We start from the raw sequence: 20,496 nt of genomic DNA on the forward strand, positions 1-20,496 counted from the left end.
ACGCAAATGAAAAATATAATGCTCCCTGGCTAAGCGGTGATGAATGAAAGGCTTCCCCCCCTTGAGAGACATTCCCGGTAACATGCCAATGTCTGAATTAAGTTAATTAAAGAGGCTGTATTAAAGTTGTGAGCCTTCTGATAGGAGGAATCCCCAGGACACTCAGCAGCTGTGTAAGTATTAACACATAGCACAGTCTGCAGGGTAACCAGGTCTGCCTGCAGATTGCTCCAAGGCGAGCAGGTATGGTGCCAAACAGAACAGAAGTGCCCCCCAGCTCTCTGCCCCACACACAGCCCTGGGCCTCCACCACAGCTCACTCCATTACCCTACAAGCCTGGCTGCATGGCAGCACCGAGCTCCTCTTGCTCTATGCTTGCCCCAAACCTCTTCTTTTCCGCTCCCCATCCCTCCTCTGGGCCATCAGCACAACGAGACCACATGCAGACAGCGCAACAAACCAGCTACACCACACTGGGTTGCTGCAGCTACAGCTATTTATTAGGTTTTGCCATTTCTCATGGCCTTGCTGTCACCAGTATGAGCCGACATGCAGAATTCTTCATGGTTTTAGGTTTTTTTTTGCATTCTCAACCCTCAGAGTTTCTTCCCTAGATGCTATTTCAGAAGAGCAGCTCCCCAAATCCCATCAGCTTTGCATGCCATCCCCATCAGCTCTGATTAAGGGAGAACCAATCCCTTCTATTCAGGTTCTCTCTCTCTCTTTGCAAAGTTCCCAGTATCTAAGAAATGCAAATCTTGCCTCTCTGTGTAATCTTCTTATCCACACTTTAAGACCCTGGGGCTAGGTAGAAATGGGGGAAAGAGATCTCCACAGCACAGAACTGCTCCCCAGCACCGAGAAGTGCCCTCTGGCTCCTGTTGGCCATGCAAGCCAAGTGTGGCTCATGGACAAGCCACCAGAGTAGCTCTGGGGGGTTGATGAGCTCTTCAGCTGGCTTGTCTCCCCCTGTGTGGGCAGACTGACCAAAGGGGGGAGGCAAAACGGGAGAGCGATGGAGATGGGAACAGAAAGAAGTTGTCTACATCCATGCTGGGTAACCAGCAAGAGGAAACCTGAGCGTGGCAATAACAAAACCCACAAAGGGAAGCGTGGTGCAAAGGACAGATCTGAAACCAAACTGGTTCCACAGAGGGGAGTGAGCGAGGCTCACTCAAAAGGGAATGGGGAGCACAGGGCAAAATGAAAGGCACCACTGGAGGTGGCAAACTAACAGCATTCAGAGCTCAGCATCACCAGACCGAGGGATGGGAACGGGAAGCTGTGAAGTGCACAAATTGCAGCAAAGGGCAGGAACTACACAGAAATCTCTTGGGGTCCTTTTATCAAGTGCGTCAGGGACAAAGGCTGTCCAAGGAAGGACACGGGTTCGTTAATGGATGCAGCGAGTAAAGCTGCTAATGAGACAGATAGGGCACAGATAGGGCGTAAGTGCACTAATTACTGCTGGTGAACATTTGGAAGGCAGTAGGATAATGCCCATCACAAGGATGAAGCGTTTCCAGCTTATTAGCAATTGAGACGAACATCCAACAACATCTACCAGCACCAAGGATATTTAAATTTGGCAGATCTGAATAACTTTGCATCCAAGAGATCTCAGAGAGCTAAGAAAGCTGCTGCGTGCTGATGTTCATCTTCAAGCACACCGATGGAATTTTAGAGGTCTGGAAGAATCGTCTGCTTGGATATCCAAGGCACGAGGGTAGGACCTGACAGGACAGCCAGCCATCCAGGAGAGAAAGATGACGTGGGAGTCACACAGCAGAGAACTGAAGGGCAAGCAGATATGCCAGTCAATGTGGTTTTGGGGGAAAGTAGGTCATGGCAAACAAACTTGCTTTTATTCCCCGCTAAGAGCGTAGAGTTGGTATTAGCAATGAATGGAAGCCAAGCCCAAAAGGTGTTTTAACCAAACAATGCCTGATACACTGACTAAAGAAAGAACACCCTATAGAATACGACTATAAAATATGGCTATAACAGATTTCAGAGCAGATCTGGAGGACAACGAGGGCTTACTACTGCTCAGGTACCTGTCCAGTAGGGCACCCATCTCACCATGGTAACATCACCTACAACAGCGTTGGGTAGAGGGATAAATATGGATGCAGCTGGGTCCTGCATGGAGCGCGATGCTGGTGAGCATGGAGGCAGCTCAGCTCCATCTCCAGCAATGAGGGAGCCGTTCCAGAACCACAAGCAGTGCCACGCCGACATCTTGAGCAGAGCACAACTCTGCAGAGGATATGGGCCGGATCTGTGAAAGGGATCCTAGGAGAAAACGTCTGTAATGGGAGAATTAAAGAGGCCGATCTTTTCACTTTATCAAAGAGGAGATGAAGAAGTGACTTGATTACAGCATTCAGTGGAAACAATGTCAGGTACTAAAAGGTTCTTAATTAGGCAGAAAAGAGCATGAAAAGAATGAACGACTGGAAATGGAAGCCAAATATATTAAGCATCATTTTTAACAGCAGATGTTTCTAACCATTAAAGCAAATTATACACATGCTGCTGGGCTTGGTACAAGGCTCAGGGAGGCAAAACTTACATGGCCTTTCATCTATAGGGGATTCAGTGCCCAAATCCATTCCAGTCGTGAACGTTGGAGCCATCCAGCCCTCACTGGCACTTGGTAGGAACATAACCATGGTGTGCATCCATCTGCCTGCCCAACATGCCCATAGGGCAGGGATCATGGCACTCTGATGTTCTGAACCTCATGAGGTCCTCCTGAGCTCATCCTGCCTGGGTCTCTGGATGGCATCCCATCCTTTGGGCATGTCAGCCACACCAGCTTGGTGTCATCTGCAATGCGCAGGTCGTTTTGTTCTCTGGAGGTAAGACAATACAGCTCTGAAAGCATCACCCGTGCAAGACGCAGCCTCTGCAGCTCATAGGAGAAGCCTCAAAGTGAGCTGCAAGCAGAAGGACTTCTGCAAGTAAATGCCCAAGACTGTCTTCGAGCCAAAGTTTAGGATTATCACAGAATAATTCTGTCTTTACTGCAGGTTTTGGGTTTGGAGGTCATGCAGAACGCTGCCCTACTGCACAAGCAGCAGAGGACAGGAAAGCATTAGATGACCCTATTTGTGACTTAAAAGACCTGAGAGAGCAGCCCTGTGCCACAGAACCTTTAGGTCTGCTGGGAGCACAGCTCATACAACCTGCTGGAAATGATACCCAGTGGGGTACGCTCAGTCCCATCCGAGGTCAGCTTCTCACATCATGGGGTGCACAGCGAGCTGGAAAGCATGACATGCTCATGGGAAGCAAGAGAATGAAAGGAATGAGGGTTACCTTCAAATTGCCCCAAGCACTTGTTTAATAGTCTACAGAACTAAATAATGAGAAACCACATTCCAGCCAGCAAGCAGACAGCCTCCAGCGCAATGCCCTCAGCTGCAGCAGCCCCAAAGCCTCACCCCCTGCAGCCAGCACAGCTCCCTCACTGCCCTCCCTGGGCAGCAGCATCCCCAGGGTAGTACAAAAACCACAGAGGCTGGGATGTGGAAATGCAGGTGCTGAGCTCATCGCTCTGAAAGCATCACAGCAGCAGGCCATGCATGGGACAAAGAGCAGTGCCACCGGTGGGTGCTGCCCCAGAGGAACTGCAGCATCCTGGCCTCCACCTGGCACTGCAGAGCTGCCTGGGACCTGCCTCAAGTGTCCTCACATGCCTCCAATTCATCAGCTCTGCCTGCAGCTGAAGAGCCACAGTCTAAAGGAATCAGCTTGTCAGCAAAACAGCCCTTCTCTCCATTACGCCCAAGTTTTGCCCGTTTCTCCTACAGCAGCACAGGGACAGCCTGGCACAGGGCACACAGCCCGCCTGCAAAAGGCTTGTAAAGCATTTCCTGGGGGGCTTGGTCTGGGGGGAGCACACACAACAGCTCTCTCCCTCTGCAGCACCACGAGCAGCCCTGGGGCCAGCAGGCGAGCTGCAAGGCACCAGCACCACGCGGATGTGCACAGGGAGAGGCGTGGGCTGGAGCCTGCTGGTCACATTCCAATGCATGCTCACATGGGGATGCAGCACTCTGGAGGGGATGTGCAATTTGGGTATATAACTGACAGGGGGATGGGTCACCAATGTGCTTTGGAAAAGGGCCGCCTTGTGCACATCTTTTTCTTCAGAGGCATCAAAACAAAGCAAATGCATTGCTGCCCAGGAGGGGAAGCCACAGAAGCCACCAGCAGCCATCCTGCCAGGAAACAGCCAGCCTGTGCTGGCGAGCAGGAGGAACAAACCCCCAGACTCATCTCCTCCGCTGCAAACAACAGATGGGAGCCCACATTCATCCAGAGAGCCGAGCTGGGGAATAAGACGGTGCCATTTCATCCTATTAGTCATTTATTAACTAATTTTCCCCTAAATAAGCTTCTTTCTCTAGTCAGCACCCCCCAGAACTAAGTGAACGCTTCAGAACCATCAGAAATCACAGGCGGTTGTCATCTCTGCTGTAAACAGAAGAGGAAAGGGTGGCGGAGTGGATGTAACGTGCTCCTGCTAGGAAATCATTGCTCAGATACGAGCACGACTGGAAAAATGCCGCCTGGAGCACGGTTCGCCATCATGCTGCGCCCTTCCATCCTGGGGATGGCTGCTCCTTGCTGCACCAGGTGCCATGAATGCCCCATTTCCAGCCCCAACCCATTCCCTGGTAGCACTGGGTGAACTCAGGCAGTCAGCTGCTTCCCAATCCTGGCTGGGAGCACAAGCTTGGGGCTGCCCTGTGGCACACAGTGAGCCCAGCACAGCACTGCCAGCCCTCCTTACCCACAGCACCCACACACAGCAACACTCCCAACCCCACCAGTGAGCAGTGCTGGGACTGACCTCAATCTGCTGCACCACACCAGGCTCGGCTCCCTAGCGAGGTGTCCATCGTTGCTGCCGCTTGCTTGCTGAGCACCAGCCCCACTCTCACACCCAAAGCAGGGTTAAAGGCCAGGAGGAGAGGATGGGGACCTCTCCCTGTGCTCTGCCCTTGCCTGCGTGCTGCTGCTGCTGCTCCTTCCTGGGTGCAGGGCCCCTCGCTGTGCAATGCTGCCCGGCTCCACGTGCCCGCAGTGCTGCTGCCCCAGGCGAAGGGACAAGTCTTTCCGCTTCATTAGGGAATGTTTCTTGTGCGATTTGCTGCCTCACTAGCTCCTCTTTAGACAGCCTTTGTTCCCCATCCACCGGAGCACACGAAAGCTTTGGACACAGGGATGTGCTCGGAGGGTGCTTTCCTCTGCACGAGGTCAGGGGGAATGGCAGAAAGCTCACCCTGGGCTTTAACCTCATAAGATGGCAGCATGGATGTGCTTTAAGTGCAGCTCCGAGCCCTGTGGCTGCAGAACCTCAGTGTGAGATCACAGAAAGCGTAATGGATGGCTCTGCCTGGTCTGGCTGCCATTATGGATCCCTGCAGGAAAGCAGTCCACTGTTGGCTGCCTGCGGGTCCCCATAACTGGGGCTGCTGTATAACCAAAGGAGCCATCCAGAGGAGCCTGTGAACATGGGGCATGTGCTGGTGCACAAACAGCCCAAAGTATCCTTAGAGACACACAGCTCTGGGGCCTCCCATCCTCTCCATATGGAAGTGGCCAAGCTGTGCCCTCTTACCCCACTGCAATACAGACCTCTGAGCAAACCAGCTGGAATGAGCAGCTGCCCCTGTTCACACTGCAGGGGAGTTGGACTAGATGACCTTTAAGGGTCCCTTCCAACTCAAATGAACCCATGACTCTATGAATCAGTATGTAATAAATGCACTTACAGCATTTAAGGCCTGAAGATAGACAAGACACTGTGCGATCTCTTTACATCCATAAACAGATTTAATTACACAATTATTCCTGATAAACATGATAAGTTCCCTGCCATGAATAATTCACAATCCAGCTAGCCACGCCATTGACAGAACACCAATCTACAGCCATAGGAAAGCAAAAGCAAGAGATGGGACGAGCAATTCCCCAAACCTGATAAGGTTTCTATAGGTAGCACTTCCCAACCATGACTGCATGCATGGCTGGGACCATGCATCCATGGTTGCAAGCTTCAGACAACACACACACAACAAAAGAGCTCTGCATGGCAGGAAGCCTTCAGACTCCTGTGGTCTACCTTGGGCAACCAAGAAAGTGCAGAAGGGGAACAAGAGGAGACCTGAGCAGAGGTGGCCAGATGTGTTTGTGTGTGGAAATGGGAGGACAAGTGGCAAAAGGAGGGAGAAGAAATGAAAGAAACTAGAATGAGATGGGCATTGAAAGGAAAGCACCCCCACATGCTCCATAGGATTCTCCATCACACAGGTGGGAGGCACAGGGCAGGTTTCTCCATCTCCTGCTTCTCCCAGGAGATGCTGCTGGCTTTGGGTTGTATTGACACCGTGCTCAGCTCCAGCAAACCCATGCTGAAGGCTGCAGGGTTTCACCCTTGTGTCCTGCAGCAGCAGAGGGCTCTGCAGGAGGTGTCTGCTCCCTGACAGATGGCTGTCTAATTCAGTCCTTACACCTCCCAGCCGCTGTGGATTTACTGGGTGGGCACTGCAAGGGGGAATAGCAGGGCTTTAGCTTAACTGTCCTCACGGTTAGAGAGCAGTCCCAAAATATTCACCTAATTCTTCCTTGCAGCTTAAGCCCACTTCTTGCTGCCCTTTTCTCCAGGGACAAGAATACATGGCGTTCCATAAAAACAGCCTGGGAGCAGATTCCTGCCCAAGGCACCTATCTGGATGAGCCACCCTCACACCAAGGCCATGAAGCACTTCTCCCAGCTGATCATTTAAATCAGGAGTTTCTTTACTTGCCATGGGGATCAAACCCAGCAGACCCCAGAAAGCTGCATGGGATGCCTTCTGATAAAGAGTTTGTCATCCTCTTCCAGCATCAGCAAAGAGAGCACAAAGTTACCCAGACAGGGGAGCACTCTGCTCCTTTCCACATCTGAGATCTGCCTTCAGATGTACGAGGGACCCATCAGCCCCATCTGATGCCCCATAGGAGAGCTTACAGCACAAGCTGGCTACATTCTGCTCAAAGGATGGGAGGAATCCTTGATTGCAAAACCAAAAACTGCTACAGAAGAGGAAAAAAAAATGCAGACTAAAAAACCTGCTCGGTTAAAAGAAGAAGAAAAAATGCCCAAAGGCAATCGTTCCTGTCATAGAATAGAATTGTTCCTGTCTTTCTGGTTCCCTAGCTGCTTCAGGATGGGTGCCTGGGTGCCCCTTCCTTTTGATCACAAAGAGGGTGCCCTGCAGAAGGCGTGCAGCTTTAGCAGGGGGCTGGATGAGGTGATGGCCACAGGTCCATCCCACCCCCTCTGGTTCTGCGATCCTCACTCCAGCCCCAGGGCAGCATCTCTGCATGCCACACTTCACTTTGCCCCAGCCAAAAAGCACAGAGCTGGAGGAAGCCTCATGCAAGCTGAGGACTGCATCCATCCAGACTAAATGGAAAATACAGAAGAGCAAACTGCATCATTCAAACTGATTTCACCACCCCTTTGATTTACTACGAGCTCCAAACGCCGATTAGGAACTGCTTCTGGAGAGACACCATAAATCTTGTGTCAGTGCCCCAGCTCCAAGCAGAGGCAGCTCAGGCACGACCACCAGCCAAACGGGCTGTGACCGACAGCACAGCTGTCACACCAGGGAGCAACAGCAAGGACTGCTCCCTGCATCCTGCACAGCTCTCCAGTTCTGGGTGCTGTGCAGCCAAAGCTCCAGCCAAACAGCAGCAGGTCTGTGAGCAGCCAGACCCAAGCTGCAAGGCAGGGCTGGATCAGCAAGAGGGAAGCAGCAGGATTCCTGTACCGAGGCAGAAAGCATTTTGCATCCAAATAAACACTGCCTTCACATTAGATTTTATCTGCCCACACGCTTGTCTGTCTGGGCGCTACTCCACACAGCCCCCGCCTGGCACCTTGCAAGGAGAGGAGAGCAGTGGTGGAGGATATGGACAATTAGTGGAAGGGTGGGGGACACACAGTGATGGTGCTGAGGCTGTGCACAGCCCCAAGGGGGCATTTCCCCAATGCAATCCCATCCTGGGGCCTCTCACTGCAGACCTGCCTGCAGCCAGAGCTCAGCACCCAGAAGTACTTATAGGAAATGGAACCTGAGAAGCGCTGTGGTGTTATAATCCCTAATCCACTACGGCAATAACCATCACCTGCTGCCAGCACGCAGCAACACCCCAGCAGCTGCTGGGAAGGCAGATGGCAGCAGCAGTGTGCAGGTTTGGTAATAGCCTTCAAAGCACTCTCCAATCCAAAAGCCACGATCATATCATCTGCAAAATGAATACGGCAGGTCAGAATATAAGGTAGAGTTTGGAAGGAGGAGTTGTGGTGCACAAGTTGGTGGTGTGGTTGCATGCCAAGCTCCACTAAGCACGGGCATATTTGGTCTTCTCAAGGCTTGAGAGGTTTCTGGATAGGGAGAGCATAAAGACAAGCCTCTCCCAGCAAGAAGAATGCTGGTTATTTCTGAGAAATCCAGAAATTCAGGTAATTCAACTCTCCCTGGGGTGCTGAGGCTGACTGGTGCCACAGACCATTGGCTTTCAGCAAGCCCTTCCCACTGCACCCACATGTGATCCACTGGGCACCACGCTCTGCTTATGATGGTTGCAATGGGAAAGTGCAGCAGCCAAGGGCTGGAGATGGGATGGAGCAACACAGAATGGCAGCAAGCATAGAAAGACTTCATGGTGTGCAAGGGAGCACAGGAGGAGCCAAGCAGAACAGGGTGTGTGGACCCCAAGGATGGAGCTGCAGCCACCTCTCCTCCCTCTCCTCTTAGAGTGGCTCAGCTCCCTGCCTTACACCTTCATGCACTGCAGTACTTCACCAGGCAAAAACATCAAACCACCCTCCTTAATGTTCCCACCCTATAGCCCCAAGCTACATCCCCACACCGCAACCCAGCACATCCAGCCCTATACACGCATGCCTTTATATCTGCATCCTTTTGGGGGGACTTGTGCTGAGCCCACACTTCTTGCAAAGCCCAGCTTCATGCAGTGACAAGCTCTTTTGCTCTTTGGGGACAGGGCTTCAAATAGCTGCTTGCTTGTGGCAATTAAATGGGAAGAGAGCTGCCACCGACTCCGATAGCGGGCCGTGCTGTGACTGATGCAAACACCGTCTGCACTGCTCTGATAAGGATATTGGATGATTCACAATAATCTACACTGTGCTGAACGCAGGAGCCCAAGCATTTGTGCTTCTGTTTCTGCATAACAGGAATACGGCACACAATGCTCATCACAAGGGCACAGGGCACCAAAGCTTCCTCCTCATCAGGATGATGAGCACTGTCCTGCCCCTCTGCAGGTCTCCTCCAGGCAGGCTTCCAGCCAACCCTTGGCAGGGAGCATCTGGCCCTATGGCTCAGAACTGCCTGCAGGGAGGGTGCTGTCATGGGCAGAAATATGACCACAGAGCCAGCAGGGCTCTGCTGTCCCCACACTGGTCTCCAGCTGCTGCAGGGCTGCGCTGCACCCCTCCCTTAACCCACGTCATCAGACCTGTCATCCCACTGTGGATGCACTGCTTGTTCCTATCCCATTAGGACCACATTTCCTTCCCCAAATTCCCCTACTGAACCATTCTGACAGTGTTACACCGATTGCTCCTGGAGAAGAAAGCCAAACCAACAGCACATTTACAGCACAAACTGAATCCGGAGCACAAAAATCCCACCCTCCGGCTGTCCTCAATCAAAGGTTTACCATCTAGATAAAGCAGCATTTCAATCAGAGCCCAAATAACCACTTTTCACAGCCCAGTTAGCATCGCACCCCTGCATGCTGGCCTTCAAACAGGGGCAGCCACATTGTGGGGCTGAAGCTGGAGCTGCAAGGAATGTCTCAGCAGGTTCACTACTTGCCAATACTGCTTGAAGGCACAGGGCTGCTCTGTGGGACATTCCATGCCCTGGGAGAGAAATGGGAGCAGATAAACACAGCTTAAAAAACACCCAGGGAGCCACCAGCCCTGCCCCAGCTGCCCTGGAGAACACAACCACAGCTGCCCAGCATCCAGCCAGGGCTCTCCTTTGGAAACCCAGTGATGGAGGAAAGCTTGTCTGTGGCTGGATTCCTTTTTGAAGTGAATGAAGTGACATTGGAGGTGGGAGCTGGAGAACACCCAGCCCTGCAGGCAGCACTCAGTCACACCGGGCAGAGACAAGGCAAGCAAACGCCAAGCAGAACACAGGCTGCCTCCCAGCCCCTGCAGCACCACAGCCTGGCTTACAGGGCTCTGTCAGCCCCCTCCTCTGATCCCTGCCTGCTCCCAGGGCTGTGCATCACCTGCCTTCCCACAACCCACTCATCAGCAACACCAGCACCATCCGTCAGCAGCCACCGCTCGGCCCGGCGCGTGGTGACATTTCCTTCGAGTGGATTTCTCATTACTGGAATCGTTTGTGCAGAGAGGAGCGAAAGGCAGCACATGGGGAGGAACAGCCGGAATTACTCATCAGCTTTTTCTGTTGTTGGCTCTGACTTGGGCAGCCATCCATCCATTGTGCACACAACCCGTGCATGGCTGCAGAAGCCCCTGCTCTGTCTGCAGCAGTGGCTGCAGAGGCAAGCAAGTCATTTATATTTAGAAAGCTTCCTATGAGCTGCTCTGTTCAGCGCTAATCAGCCCCATTTAGAAAAAGATACAGCATAATAAGGAAATAAAAGTCCAACTGGGAGACAAGAGAAGCATCCTTGGGTGCAGCGTTGCAGATACAGGATGAAATGAGGGCTTGGTGCAGGAAGGCAGGTGCACAAATGTGTTCCTTCCACTTGGAAAGATCAAGTTGTACTGAGCACATTGCAACACTGATGAACCACATCTGATGAACACGATCCCCAGTTGATTAAAGCACCGCAGGAACACGAGGAAGAACTCAGGGATTCTCTGTAGTCCCCAAACAGTCCCAAGCAAACCCATTAGACACAGCAAGCATCATTTCAGCACAAATTAAAGCACATACTGAAATGCTGCACCACTGCTCTCGATTAAGATCAAAACCAACCTCTCACCAACGTACTCCTTATATTGTTTGGGAAGGGGGAGGGAGTGAATAAAAAGACACAAACAGCAGCAACAAAAAACCTGAAGAGAGCGATGCAGACGTTTGTTTCTCAGATCAGCAACGCGCTGCCACGCTTCCAAAGCCACGAGCAGCAGATAGGATGCCTGCAGGTTCCTCTCGTTGTACCAAACAGAGCAAATCCAATCAGAGGAACGTGCTGCGGGATCACTCAGCCGAAGGGTGCCATGGGAGCAGCATCAGCAAGCAGAAGATGGAGGGGGAATAAAGGGTTTTCTAATGGCATTGCTCTGCCTGGCACCCAGAACTGTCTGACCAGAGAATTAAACAAACCCTCTCAGAGGGAAGGAAGCCGAGGGGAAAAAAAGTTTTAATGAGAAAGGGGGAAAGAGGCACTGGAGTGGGTCATGGTGTTTAGAATCCTGCATCTCCATTCCAAAGCCTGTTCCAGACATGGGCATGTGAGCACACTGGTGGACTTTACCATTCTGTTCTCTAACTTCTTCACATTTCACTCCCAGCCTTTAACGATGCCATCACTGCTCCCTGCTTCATTTTCCTCTTGCCTACAATACAGTGAGGGCTCCTCACTGATTTCTAAAGGTCAGAAACTCGTGCATCCTTATGCCACAAAATGGAAAGCTATGGGAGCACACTTATTTGAGAGCAAGGATACCATGACCCACACATCAAACCACAATTGACACAGGCAGGGATGGATCAGCCTGGCCCTGCGAGATGAAAATGACCTGATGCTCAATTAATTGGAAAGCAGAAACCAAACGGAAGACAGCATTGATCTGTCATTGATCTGCCAGCAATTGGAGAGACCCACACCACGAGTTGCCCTAGTGGCCAACTGCAATGGCACACGTGCACCACCCACCCAGAAAATCAAATGCCTGCTAAGCCATATGAAAAAGGAGGGGAAAGAAAAGATGGAAATAAGAAAAGACACAGCCGGTTTGGAAGAAATGCACATCCTTTGGAGCAAAAGGCCTCACCGAGCAGCAGGGTCAAAGTGCTTTGCCCCCATCCCCCCCACCCGCAGTTTCTGGCAGCTCACAGATCGTGCAGACAAGGATTTGCTGCATAAAACACAGTTTTGGTTTCCTTAGTTTCAGCTTTCTTAAAAAATATGATGCCCCCAATAATTGAATCCCACTAATGAGCCTTGAAAGCAGAAAGAAGACGTTGGAAAGATGTGTCTACCGCAGCCACAGAGTAGAAATCATCAAGTATTCACATGAAAACACGTATGTGAGCAAAAGGGAAGCATGGCTGCATAAGTCACCAGGAACAGCATGCAGCAGCCTTGCAGCACAGCTGGGATTTAAGGGGTCAGAGCAGAGTCCCTCCCAGAGGGTGGTATCCAGAAACCACAGCTTCTGGTGGTTGGGACAACTGGGGGCTGCTCACCTCTTCCAATGAGACCCACACAGCCAGGTGACCCGAGTGCCCAAAACCTGTTTCCCAACATGCTGAAGTCTCATGGCTGCTTCCCCCAGATTCTGAAGCATTAAGACCAAGAAAGGAACCCTGCAGCAGATTCATGGCCAGAGCCTCCAGCTGCCTCCCACCCCACCCAGGGACCTCCTATACAGGGAGCCCTGTGCTGCATTTGGACCTGACACCACACACCCACCTCACCTTGCAGAGTAAGGCACCATCCCAAGTGAGAAAAGCCAGAACCAACATCCTTCACCCCAAAACCACTCACCCTGACCTCATCCTGGAAGCACCAACAACCACTTCTGCTGAACCCCAGAGCTTCAGGGCAGCACCACATATATGGCCACCCCATCTTCTTCTGAGAAGCCCCAGCTGCACACAGAACCTCCCTCTAACAGACCTCCATCCTCCCCCAGATGGCAGCTCATATTGTGGCAATTATCCACTGATTGGCCAGCAAAAACAACACCTGAAATGCTTTGCAGCTGCCAAAAACAAAGGTGCAGTATCTCGGAGAAAGGAAAACATGACCATCACGCTCCCTGGCAGCCCATAGCACTTCAACCATAGAATCATAGAATGGCTGGAATGGACTTCAAGGACCATTGAGCTTCAACCCCACTGCCACAGGCCGGGCTGCCAAAACCCCACACTTAAAAAGCCCAATTGGGATGACAGAGACGTTACCTCGGTGAGATGCGGGTTGGGGTTGAAGCCGCACTGGTTGCAGACCTTGCTGTGACATTGGGTGCAGGCGTTGAAGTTGGGCTGGCTGGGCGCTGAGGTGAGCTCCGTCGTCTTGCAGATGGGGCACAGGGTGCTGCTGGGCAGGGGCGCGATCTGGGGCAGTGAGTAGGGTGAGGTGGGAGTGCTGCCCCGCTCCGGAGAGGCCGAGGGTGACCGTCCGGCTCTCTGGCCGTGGGTGTCCACCTGCAGTGTCCTGCGGGGTCCCTCTGCCTGCCCACGGCCACGCATGTCGGAGCCCTGTGCCAGGGAAGGTGGTGCCGATCGCTGCCCAGCCGCGTGGTCCAGCTGCTCCGGTCTCGGCGTGCTGAAATGCCATTAAAACACATACAGGTAAGGAGAGGTTTGGCGGTGCCCCAGGACATGGAGGGGCCCTGGGCAGCCTGAGCTGGGGGGCAGTGAGCCCATGGCACAGGTAGGGACTGGGAGATCTATTCCATCCCAACCATGCTGTGATGCTTTGATTGCCCTACACACAGAGCACTGCTTTCCCCATCCTCTCTGCAGTGATGCCGCCTCCTTCCTTCCCCAGAAGCCACAGGGGCTTTAGCTGCCAGCTCCCATGATACTCCCAAGGACAGCGTCGTTAAAGAGCTTAGTGGCTCTCCGTCCCCCACGAGCTCACAGCCTCCCATGCTGCCAGACATCAAATTCAGCCCTCACCCCATCTCCATGCCCAAGATGCAGCCCCGCACACCCCACCCTGTGCCATGCAGAGCCTGGGGTCCATCGCTTACAGGTGGGAGCAGTTGATGTCAGTATGTTGTCACCCAACCCCGCCGTAATCCGGAGCTTATCAGCAACACCCACGAGTATCTCTCCTGCAGGTGGAAGCTCCGCTGCCTGCGCTGCCATCCATGGCTGGGTAAGGAAAAGTATTACCCAGAATCTCAAATGTAATAAATTGATGATTTACCCGAGCAGGGCCTGACCTTATGAGGGTTTAAAGGGGGAACTTCAATGCATAAAACTAATGAAATTGAAAGCGCGCGTCGCCGCAGCCATAGGAACTCGGCTGAAAACAAATATTATAACAGCACTTTGGGAATTTATGGATTGAAACCTGGTTCTCCAAAGGGGGAAACACTCAGCATTGCTACTTCTCAGTGTGTTTTGCTGCTGGCAACAGTGCTGTCAGCAGTGCTGGGTGCCCACCTCGTCTGGGTTGAGTGCTTTCCTTGTGTGAAAGGAGAGCTCTGTGCAGGAGGTGGAGGTGTGGGAGCACAGAGATGTGGGCACTGCCCATCCCAGCACCGCCCTGAGCATCCTCAGCCCCATTTTGCTGCCCACAGATGGGAATGGAGGCTCAGGAAATCACTGTCCATATGGGAATACCGACCTGCCCACAGCACAGCACAGCACTGCAGGCACTGGTGGAGCTGTGTCCAGCTGCAAACCCATTCCCAAGGAATGCCCTTTGGTGTGCTGCTCATGGACACTTAAACTGAGGCATCTCAGCGCTGCACAGAGTCATTGGGGTTGGCAAAGATCTCCGAGATCAACCAGCCCAACCATCTGCCCCCATCCCTCAGTGCCACTCCATTGGGTGAAGGCTGCACTGGTTTTGCACAGCCACAGCTCCCCCAGCCCAGCCTTTAGTATGTTCCAGCTGTGCTGGTTAGAGTTCCATTCCACACAAAAATGATTCGTCACACACTGAAGAGATGCCATCAGCTTTAGGAAAGGTGACAACAACGCAGGGGAGCAGCACCCAACCCCCATCCCATCCCATTACGTTGGCACAGCATTCCACTGTGGGGATTCTTAGGGTAAGGCAGTGGAAGGGAATGGCTCCAACCTAACTCAAGCCAGCTCAGCCTTACTGAGGCACCAGATATGATGCGTGGAAGGGCTCAAGGGAGCAGGGGAAGCAGATATCCCTGAGTGCAGCTCCAGCTTTGGGTCCGCATCAAGGTTAGCCCTGGGGACAAGCACAATGAGCCCTGGGGACAAGCACAGCTCTTCTGCCAGCAAAGAGAGAAGGAAACCGCAGGACCCCACAGCAAAACCTCTGGGATTGAGAAGAAAGCAAACCAAGATACAGCATGAGAAGCGAGGAAACGTGTGGATACGGACAGGCAGAAGATGGAGGCTCGGTGAGCAAACAGGGACTGGAGCTGCTCCGCTACGAGCGCGGATTTGACCTACTTGGTTTGACTGAAACCTGATGTGAGCATCCACATGACTGATTTTAAGAATCAGTGAATATAACCTATTTAGGAGCGAGGAGGGAGCGGAGCAGGAGGAGTTGTACTCACAGGGAAACAGCACTGAGACATCTGCAGGGCTGGGGAACATTGCTGCCGACAGCTCCCCGGCCCTGGGAACGCATCTGAGGTGGGGAGCTCTGCATTGGATTCTGAGCTGACAATAAAAGGCAGCAGCCACGCAATTCAAAATCGGCACCGTCACAAACACAAGTGCTTAATTATGGCCGTGCAGGATGGATTTCGTGCTCGGGCTGTGTGTACTGGAGGGCTTGAAACCAGCAAATGCCACAAAGCTGACAACAATTCAGCTCCGGTTAGGTCGGGGAACAGACAGCAAAGCAGAAGACAAGAAACAGCGACGGGGAACTGTCAGAGGGGATTTTATTAGATGCCAACACACGCGCTCCTGTGAAAGGCCACGGTGTTTAATGAATTACTTTTGTGAGCAGTGGAAAAACCCCATTCTGTGCAGCTCCGTGCTCTGGGGCTGCTCCATCCCTATGAGGTGCAACTCCTGCCAGCAAAGCGTGAACCCAAAGCGATGAACCTCTCCTGGTGCACCAACAGAGCAGGGCAGGCACAGCTGAGAGTCAGGCAGACCATAGAGTCATTGGGGTCGCAGAGATCCCTGAGATCAACCAGTCCAACCATCCCCACAGCTCTCAGACACCCCCAGGGTCAGTGCCTGCCCCAGGGCATGGTTTGGTGATGGGGCTGAGCGGGTCAGCTTGACCTGAAGAACCTGAAGGCCTTTCCCAACCCAATGGTTGAGCCACTCTAATTGGCAGACACATGGCTTGTGCTCAGAAAAAGTGTGCTAAGAAAGAATTGGAAGCAGCTTTTGGCCAAGTCAATGGATGTTAGAAAGAAAGAAGCCAAAAATTGGAGGAGGATGTGGGCAAATATCAGGAAACCATCTCATGGTTTAAGACCTTGGAATCCTGGCATGGAGGAGAGCTGTCCCTTCTTGACATGGGAGCATTCTCCAAGCCCTGCAGAGGGAGAAGTGGGCTGTGCTCAGGTCTGGCCTGGCAATGAGGCAGGTAGGGCTGTTTATTCAAGGTATCCCACGCTAAAGCCAAACACAAAGAGCTTCAGAAGGCTCTGCTGGAATGGACAGTGAGATCCAAGGCTGAGAAATGTGGAGTAACACGGGATGCAACCACCATAACCTCACACAGCAATAGGGTCTGAAGGAGGCACTGCCACTGCACAAGAGTTCTTGAAGCTGCTTAGGACAGTCCTCAGAAAATGTCAATGTAATGCTCATCAACAAATATAGAACGTTCTGCAAAGGGAAAAACAACAACAACAACAAGCAAAAAGCTGCAATTAAGTTATTTTGGGAAAATCACATTCTGGATCCCAATTCCAAGGGAAGAGCAGCACAACGCGTCCTCACGCCTTGCTGCCGGCTTTGCCCCCACCCCACAGAGTGGCACAGAGCTCTGGTTATGCACATAGAGCTCTGGGTTTTTAACTTGGAGCTTCAGGTTCCACCCAGTCCGGGGCCTGGAGGTGTTGCTGCAGCTGCTGCCCACTGTGCATGGTTTGGGGTTGGCTCCACCAGCACCATGTTGACCATCCTTTCTACAGCACCTACAGTTCCCCCCGCTCCTCCAACCCCCACCAATAGCTTTGCATTCTGCCATTGAGAAGCCAGGAAGACTGTAGGGCTCTATTTTGGATGAGTTCCATCCGTGTTCCAGAATTAAAAGCTGATGCAAAAAATGTATCATTATCCATCTCCGTGACAGCTTGAGTCAACTGAACTCAGCCCAGAACGAGAAACAACATTCACTTCAGGCACAAAAAATAGGAAGATCCATCAGGAAGAGAAGTACTCTTAAAAAAGAGGCAGTAATGACATACCAGAAAGAAACCAAGCTATATTTTTAGAAAAAGGGAAGAAAACCCTGCTAAAACAGCCCCGGTGCCGACAGGATGAGAGGAAATGAGGCTGGCCGTGCCGTGGGCTGTGGGTAGGGGCAGTGAGGTGCATGGAGATGGATATGCCAACCCACTGCTTTGTGCTGGGGCACATCAAGGTCTGCACACAACCAAACTCAGCCATTTTTTTTTCCACCCATGAAAAAGTGACACCATTAAACCATCCCCCGGTCACATCCTTGTCCATCCTGTCATCCCTCTGACTTCTTCCCATGCCTTCTGGATCCTCTGTTGGTCTTCGTAGCTTCGTGCTACCAAGAGAGCTGACATCTAAGGTGTGGAAGAGCAGTTGAGAGAGAACACCCTGAAGCTCCATGCAGGATGGTGAGGTCCGGCCATGGATGGGGATGTGGCCATCAGGCTGCAATGGGCTGCGGGTGCTGAGGTTTGCTTATCCTTTGGGGGGCACCTCCCAGCTCCAGGAGATCTGAAATGGGAGCCCGGGCACAAATGGCAAACCAAACTCAGAAGGAATGAATATTTGTGTGTGCAAATGTGATATTTACAATAGGAAATCAAGCAAAACTAACAACTAAATGCATTAGCAATAACAAAAAGAGAACCCATCAATAGCTCAAACTGAAGTGCCCAGGGAGGTGGTGGGGTCACCGTCCTGGAGGTGTCCAAGAGCCATGGGGCCATGGCAGTGCTGGCAATGGGAGGATGGCTGGGATGGATGGTCCCAGAGGTCTTTGCCAACCCAGGTGACCCTGTGGTTCTATTCCTACACAAAGCAGCTCCCTGACCGTGTTTGTGCATTTCGAAGGAGAAGGCAGCCGTGATAATTTGTTAATTCAGAGCGTTTTGGATGGCGTTTTTAGTTAATGAAAAGTAAAACGAAGCTGGCAATTCTCAGCACTGGTTTCCTAAAACTGAGCGGTACGGCCAAGAGGAATCAGATCCTAATCTAATAAGCAGCGCAGCTCGGAGATGCTTTGGGACAAGAGAGCCATGCAGACAAAGTAGAGGGGAACTCCTTTGGAGAAGCTGCTGCTGAGTTTCATCCCCGTGATGTTTCTGGACACTATTTCTCCCAGGCTAAGCTGAATAACTTAGGAATACAGACCATCTTCTCTGCTTAAACAAGGACTGATGCTCTATTATAATCGAATGAAGCCAGTCAAACCCATGTCTAATAAAGTATCCAGGGGTTAACAGGCTTTAGCAGTCTGCAAAGTGGAGAACAGCAGAGCTCTGCTGCTGGGTCCAAGAAACACAGCAGCACGACCAGCATGGAAATTTCCACTCTTTGGGACCAAAGAGCTGCCCTAAAGTGGGGCAAGGCTGCTGTGCAGGGCTGCAAGCAGAACCCAGTGCTGTACCCTCACATACAGAGTGTTGGGAGCATGAGGGAAGGCAGCCATGCAGCCCTGACACGGTGCACTCCAGCATATCTACTGCAGACATCTGGCACACAGGGCTGTGCTGGGGCAGGAGGATGCCCAGCTCACCATCCCCTTGTGATGCTCCTGCAGCATGCATGCCGAGGAAGGGGGTCTGCATGGTCTTCATGGTCTGCATGGTCTGTATGGTCTGCATGGTCTGCATGGTCTGCATGGTCTGCATGGTCTGCATGGTCTGTATGGTCTGCATGGTCTGCATGCCGACAGCCCCCCCTGCTCCATCCAACATGGAGCTGTGCTATGAACGGGTGAAAAGGGGCTCCAAATCCCATGGGTGTGAGACCAGGCTGGTAAGGAAACATGGGAAAAACCATTGTATCTCAAGGAGATCACGGCTTGCTGTCAGTCTATCACACACCAGACCCTCCTTTCACCAATCAGCCTCCCTTGCAGGCTCCTATACAGGAAAACACAAAACCCATCCAGCTGTTACCACCTCTTCCCATGAGGACACAAGCTTGGCCAAGCAGCACAGCGCAGGACACACATACAGCTGCCAACCCATGGCAACGCCACCAAAGGTGCTGCTGTCACTGCATGGCCACACCACGGACATACCTGGGAAGGCTCCAAGCCATCAGCTTTGCCTCTTAACTCAGATTTTAGTGTTTAAAGAAAGAAAAGCAAGGAGGAATGTCCCCTCCCCCCCAGCCAAACAACCACTGTCTCCCTAAGATGAATAGGTGATGAGTAGGTGCGTTTGAAGACATCGTGGGCTTCATGAGAAAGGGGTGAGAGCTCCCACGGTTCCTCAGCCCAGCCTTGGAGCCAAATAACAGTGGATGGAAGTAGGACTGGAAGGAAAGAAATTCAAAGCAAGATCATGTTTCGTACTGAAGTGGGGAAAAAGCACATTCCAGAGCGTGCATTTCGGGAGGTGAACCCAGGGAGAGGCAGAGAGCAGCTCTGCCCTGTCTGCAGCTGAGAACGTGACAATCTGAGCTTAGCATTCAGAGCTGCACCCACACCCAGGGCCACGGAGCTGCCACGTCTAACACAGCAAATCTTGTGTCAGCCAAGTGAGCCATTCTGAGCTCTTCTGACACGACACTCATATCAGTTTTATGAGCTTGATGTCCTGCAGACCTGCTCTTCCCCCCACCTCACCTCAGCCCTGGCTCCTCTGATGCTCCAAACACTTCATACAAACACAGATGTGCTTGTTTAGCATGAGAGCACAGCAGACTCCTCTGGAGCACCAGCCTCATGGTGAGCAAGAGCCATGAAGACACTACTTTGATATCTATCCCTGTGTTAGCACCCAGCAGCGACCGGCACAGGGCTGGACCAGGCAGCATCACCCCAGCACTGTGCTCTGAGCCTCTGCTGCTATTGCTCCACACTGAAAATCCCCAGCCAGGGATGCAACCCCAAGCAGCAATTTGGCCTCTGCACAGCCCTCCCTGGGGGCTCTGGCACTTAATGCCCTGCCCATAGACCAGCCCTACAGCAGGAGCCCTGCACCCACAGCCAGCGCCCCGTGGCTCTGCAGGGCTGCTGCATGGGCTCGGGGTGCTCCATCCCATGGTGCAACACAGTGGGGATATTGCATGGTCCCGTGCTGTGGTGGCAATGGGGCCACGCTGTGTCAGACCCCACATCTGCCCAGGGATCCCTCCATGCACCCACGGCCCGGATCTAAGGTTGGAACCACTCACAGC

At 52.3% G+C, this 20,496-nt stretch overlaps 1 protein-coding gene across 2 annotated transcripts in view; it reads right to left on the minus strand.

Moving 5' to 3' along the window:
- Nucleotides 1-20,496, minus strand: part of BSN (bassoon presynaptic cytomatrix protein) — a 52,802-nt gene that overhangs the window by 31,192 nt on the left and 1,114 nt on the right. For both annotated transcript variants that reach the window (XM_015874575.2, XM_015874574.2), the window contains exon 2: nucleotides 13,216-13,579. In XM_015874575.2, the coding sequence (XP_015730061.1) occupies nucleotides 13,216-13,579 (364 nt within the window). The remainder of the gene's footprint in view (nucleotides 1-13,215; nucleotides 13,580-20,496) is intronic.

This window comes from Coturnix japonica, chromosome 12 (genome assembly GCF_001577835.2).
Source record: "Coturnix japonica isolate 7356 chromosome 12, Coturnix japonica 2.1, whole genome shotgun sequence".
Taxonomy (NCBI): domain Eukaryota; kingdom Metazoa; phylum Chordata; class Aves; order Galliformes; family Phasianidae; genus Coturnix; species Coturnix japonica.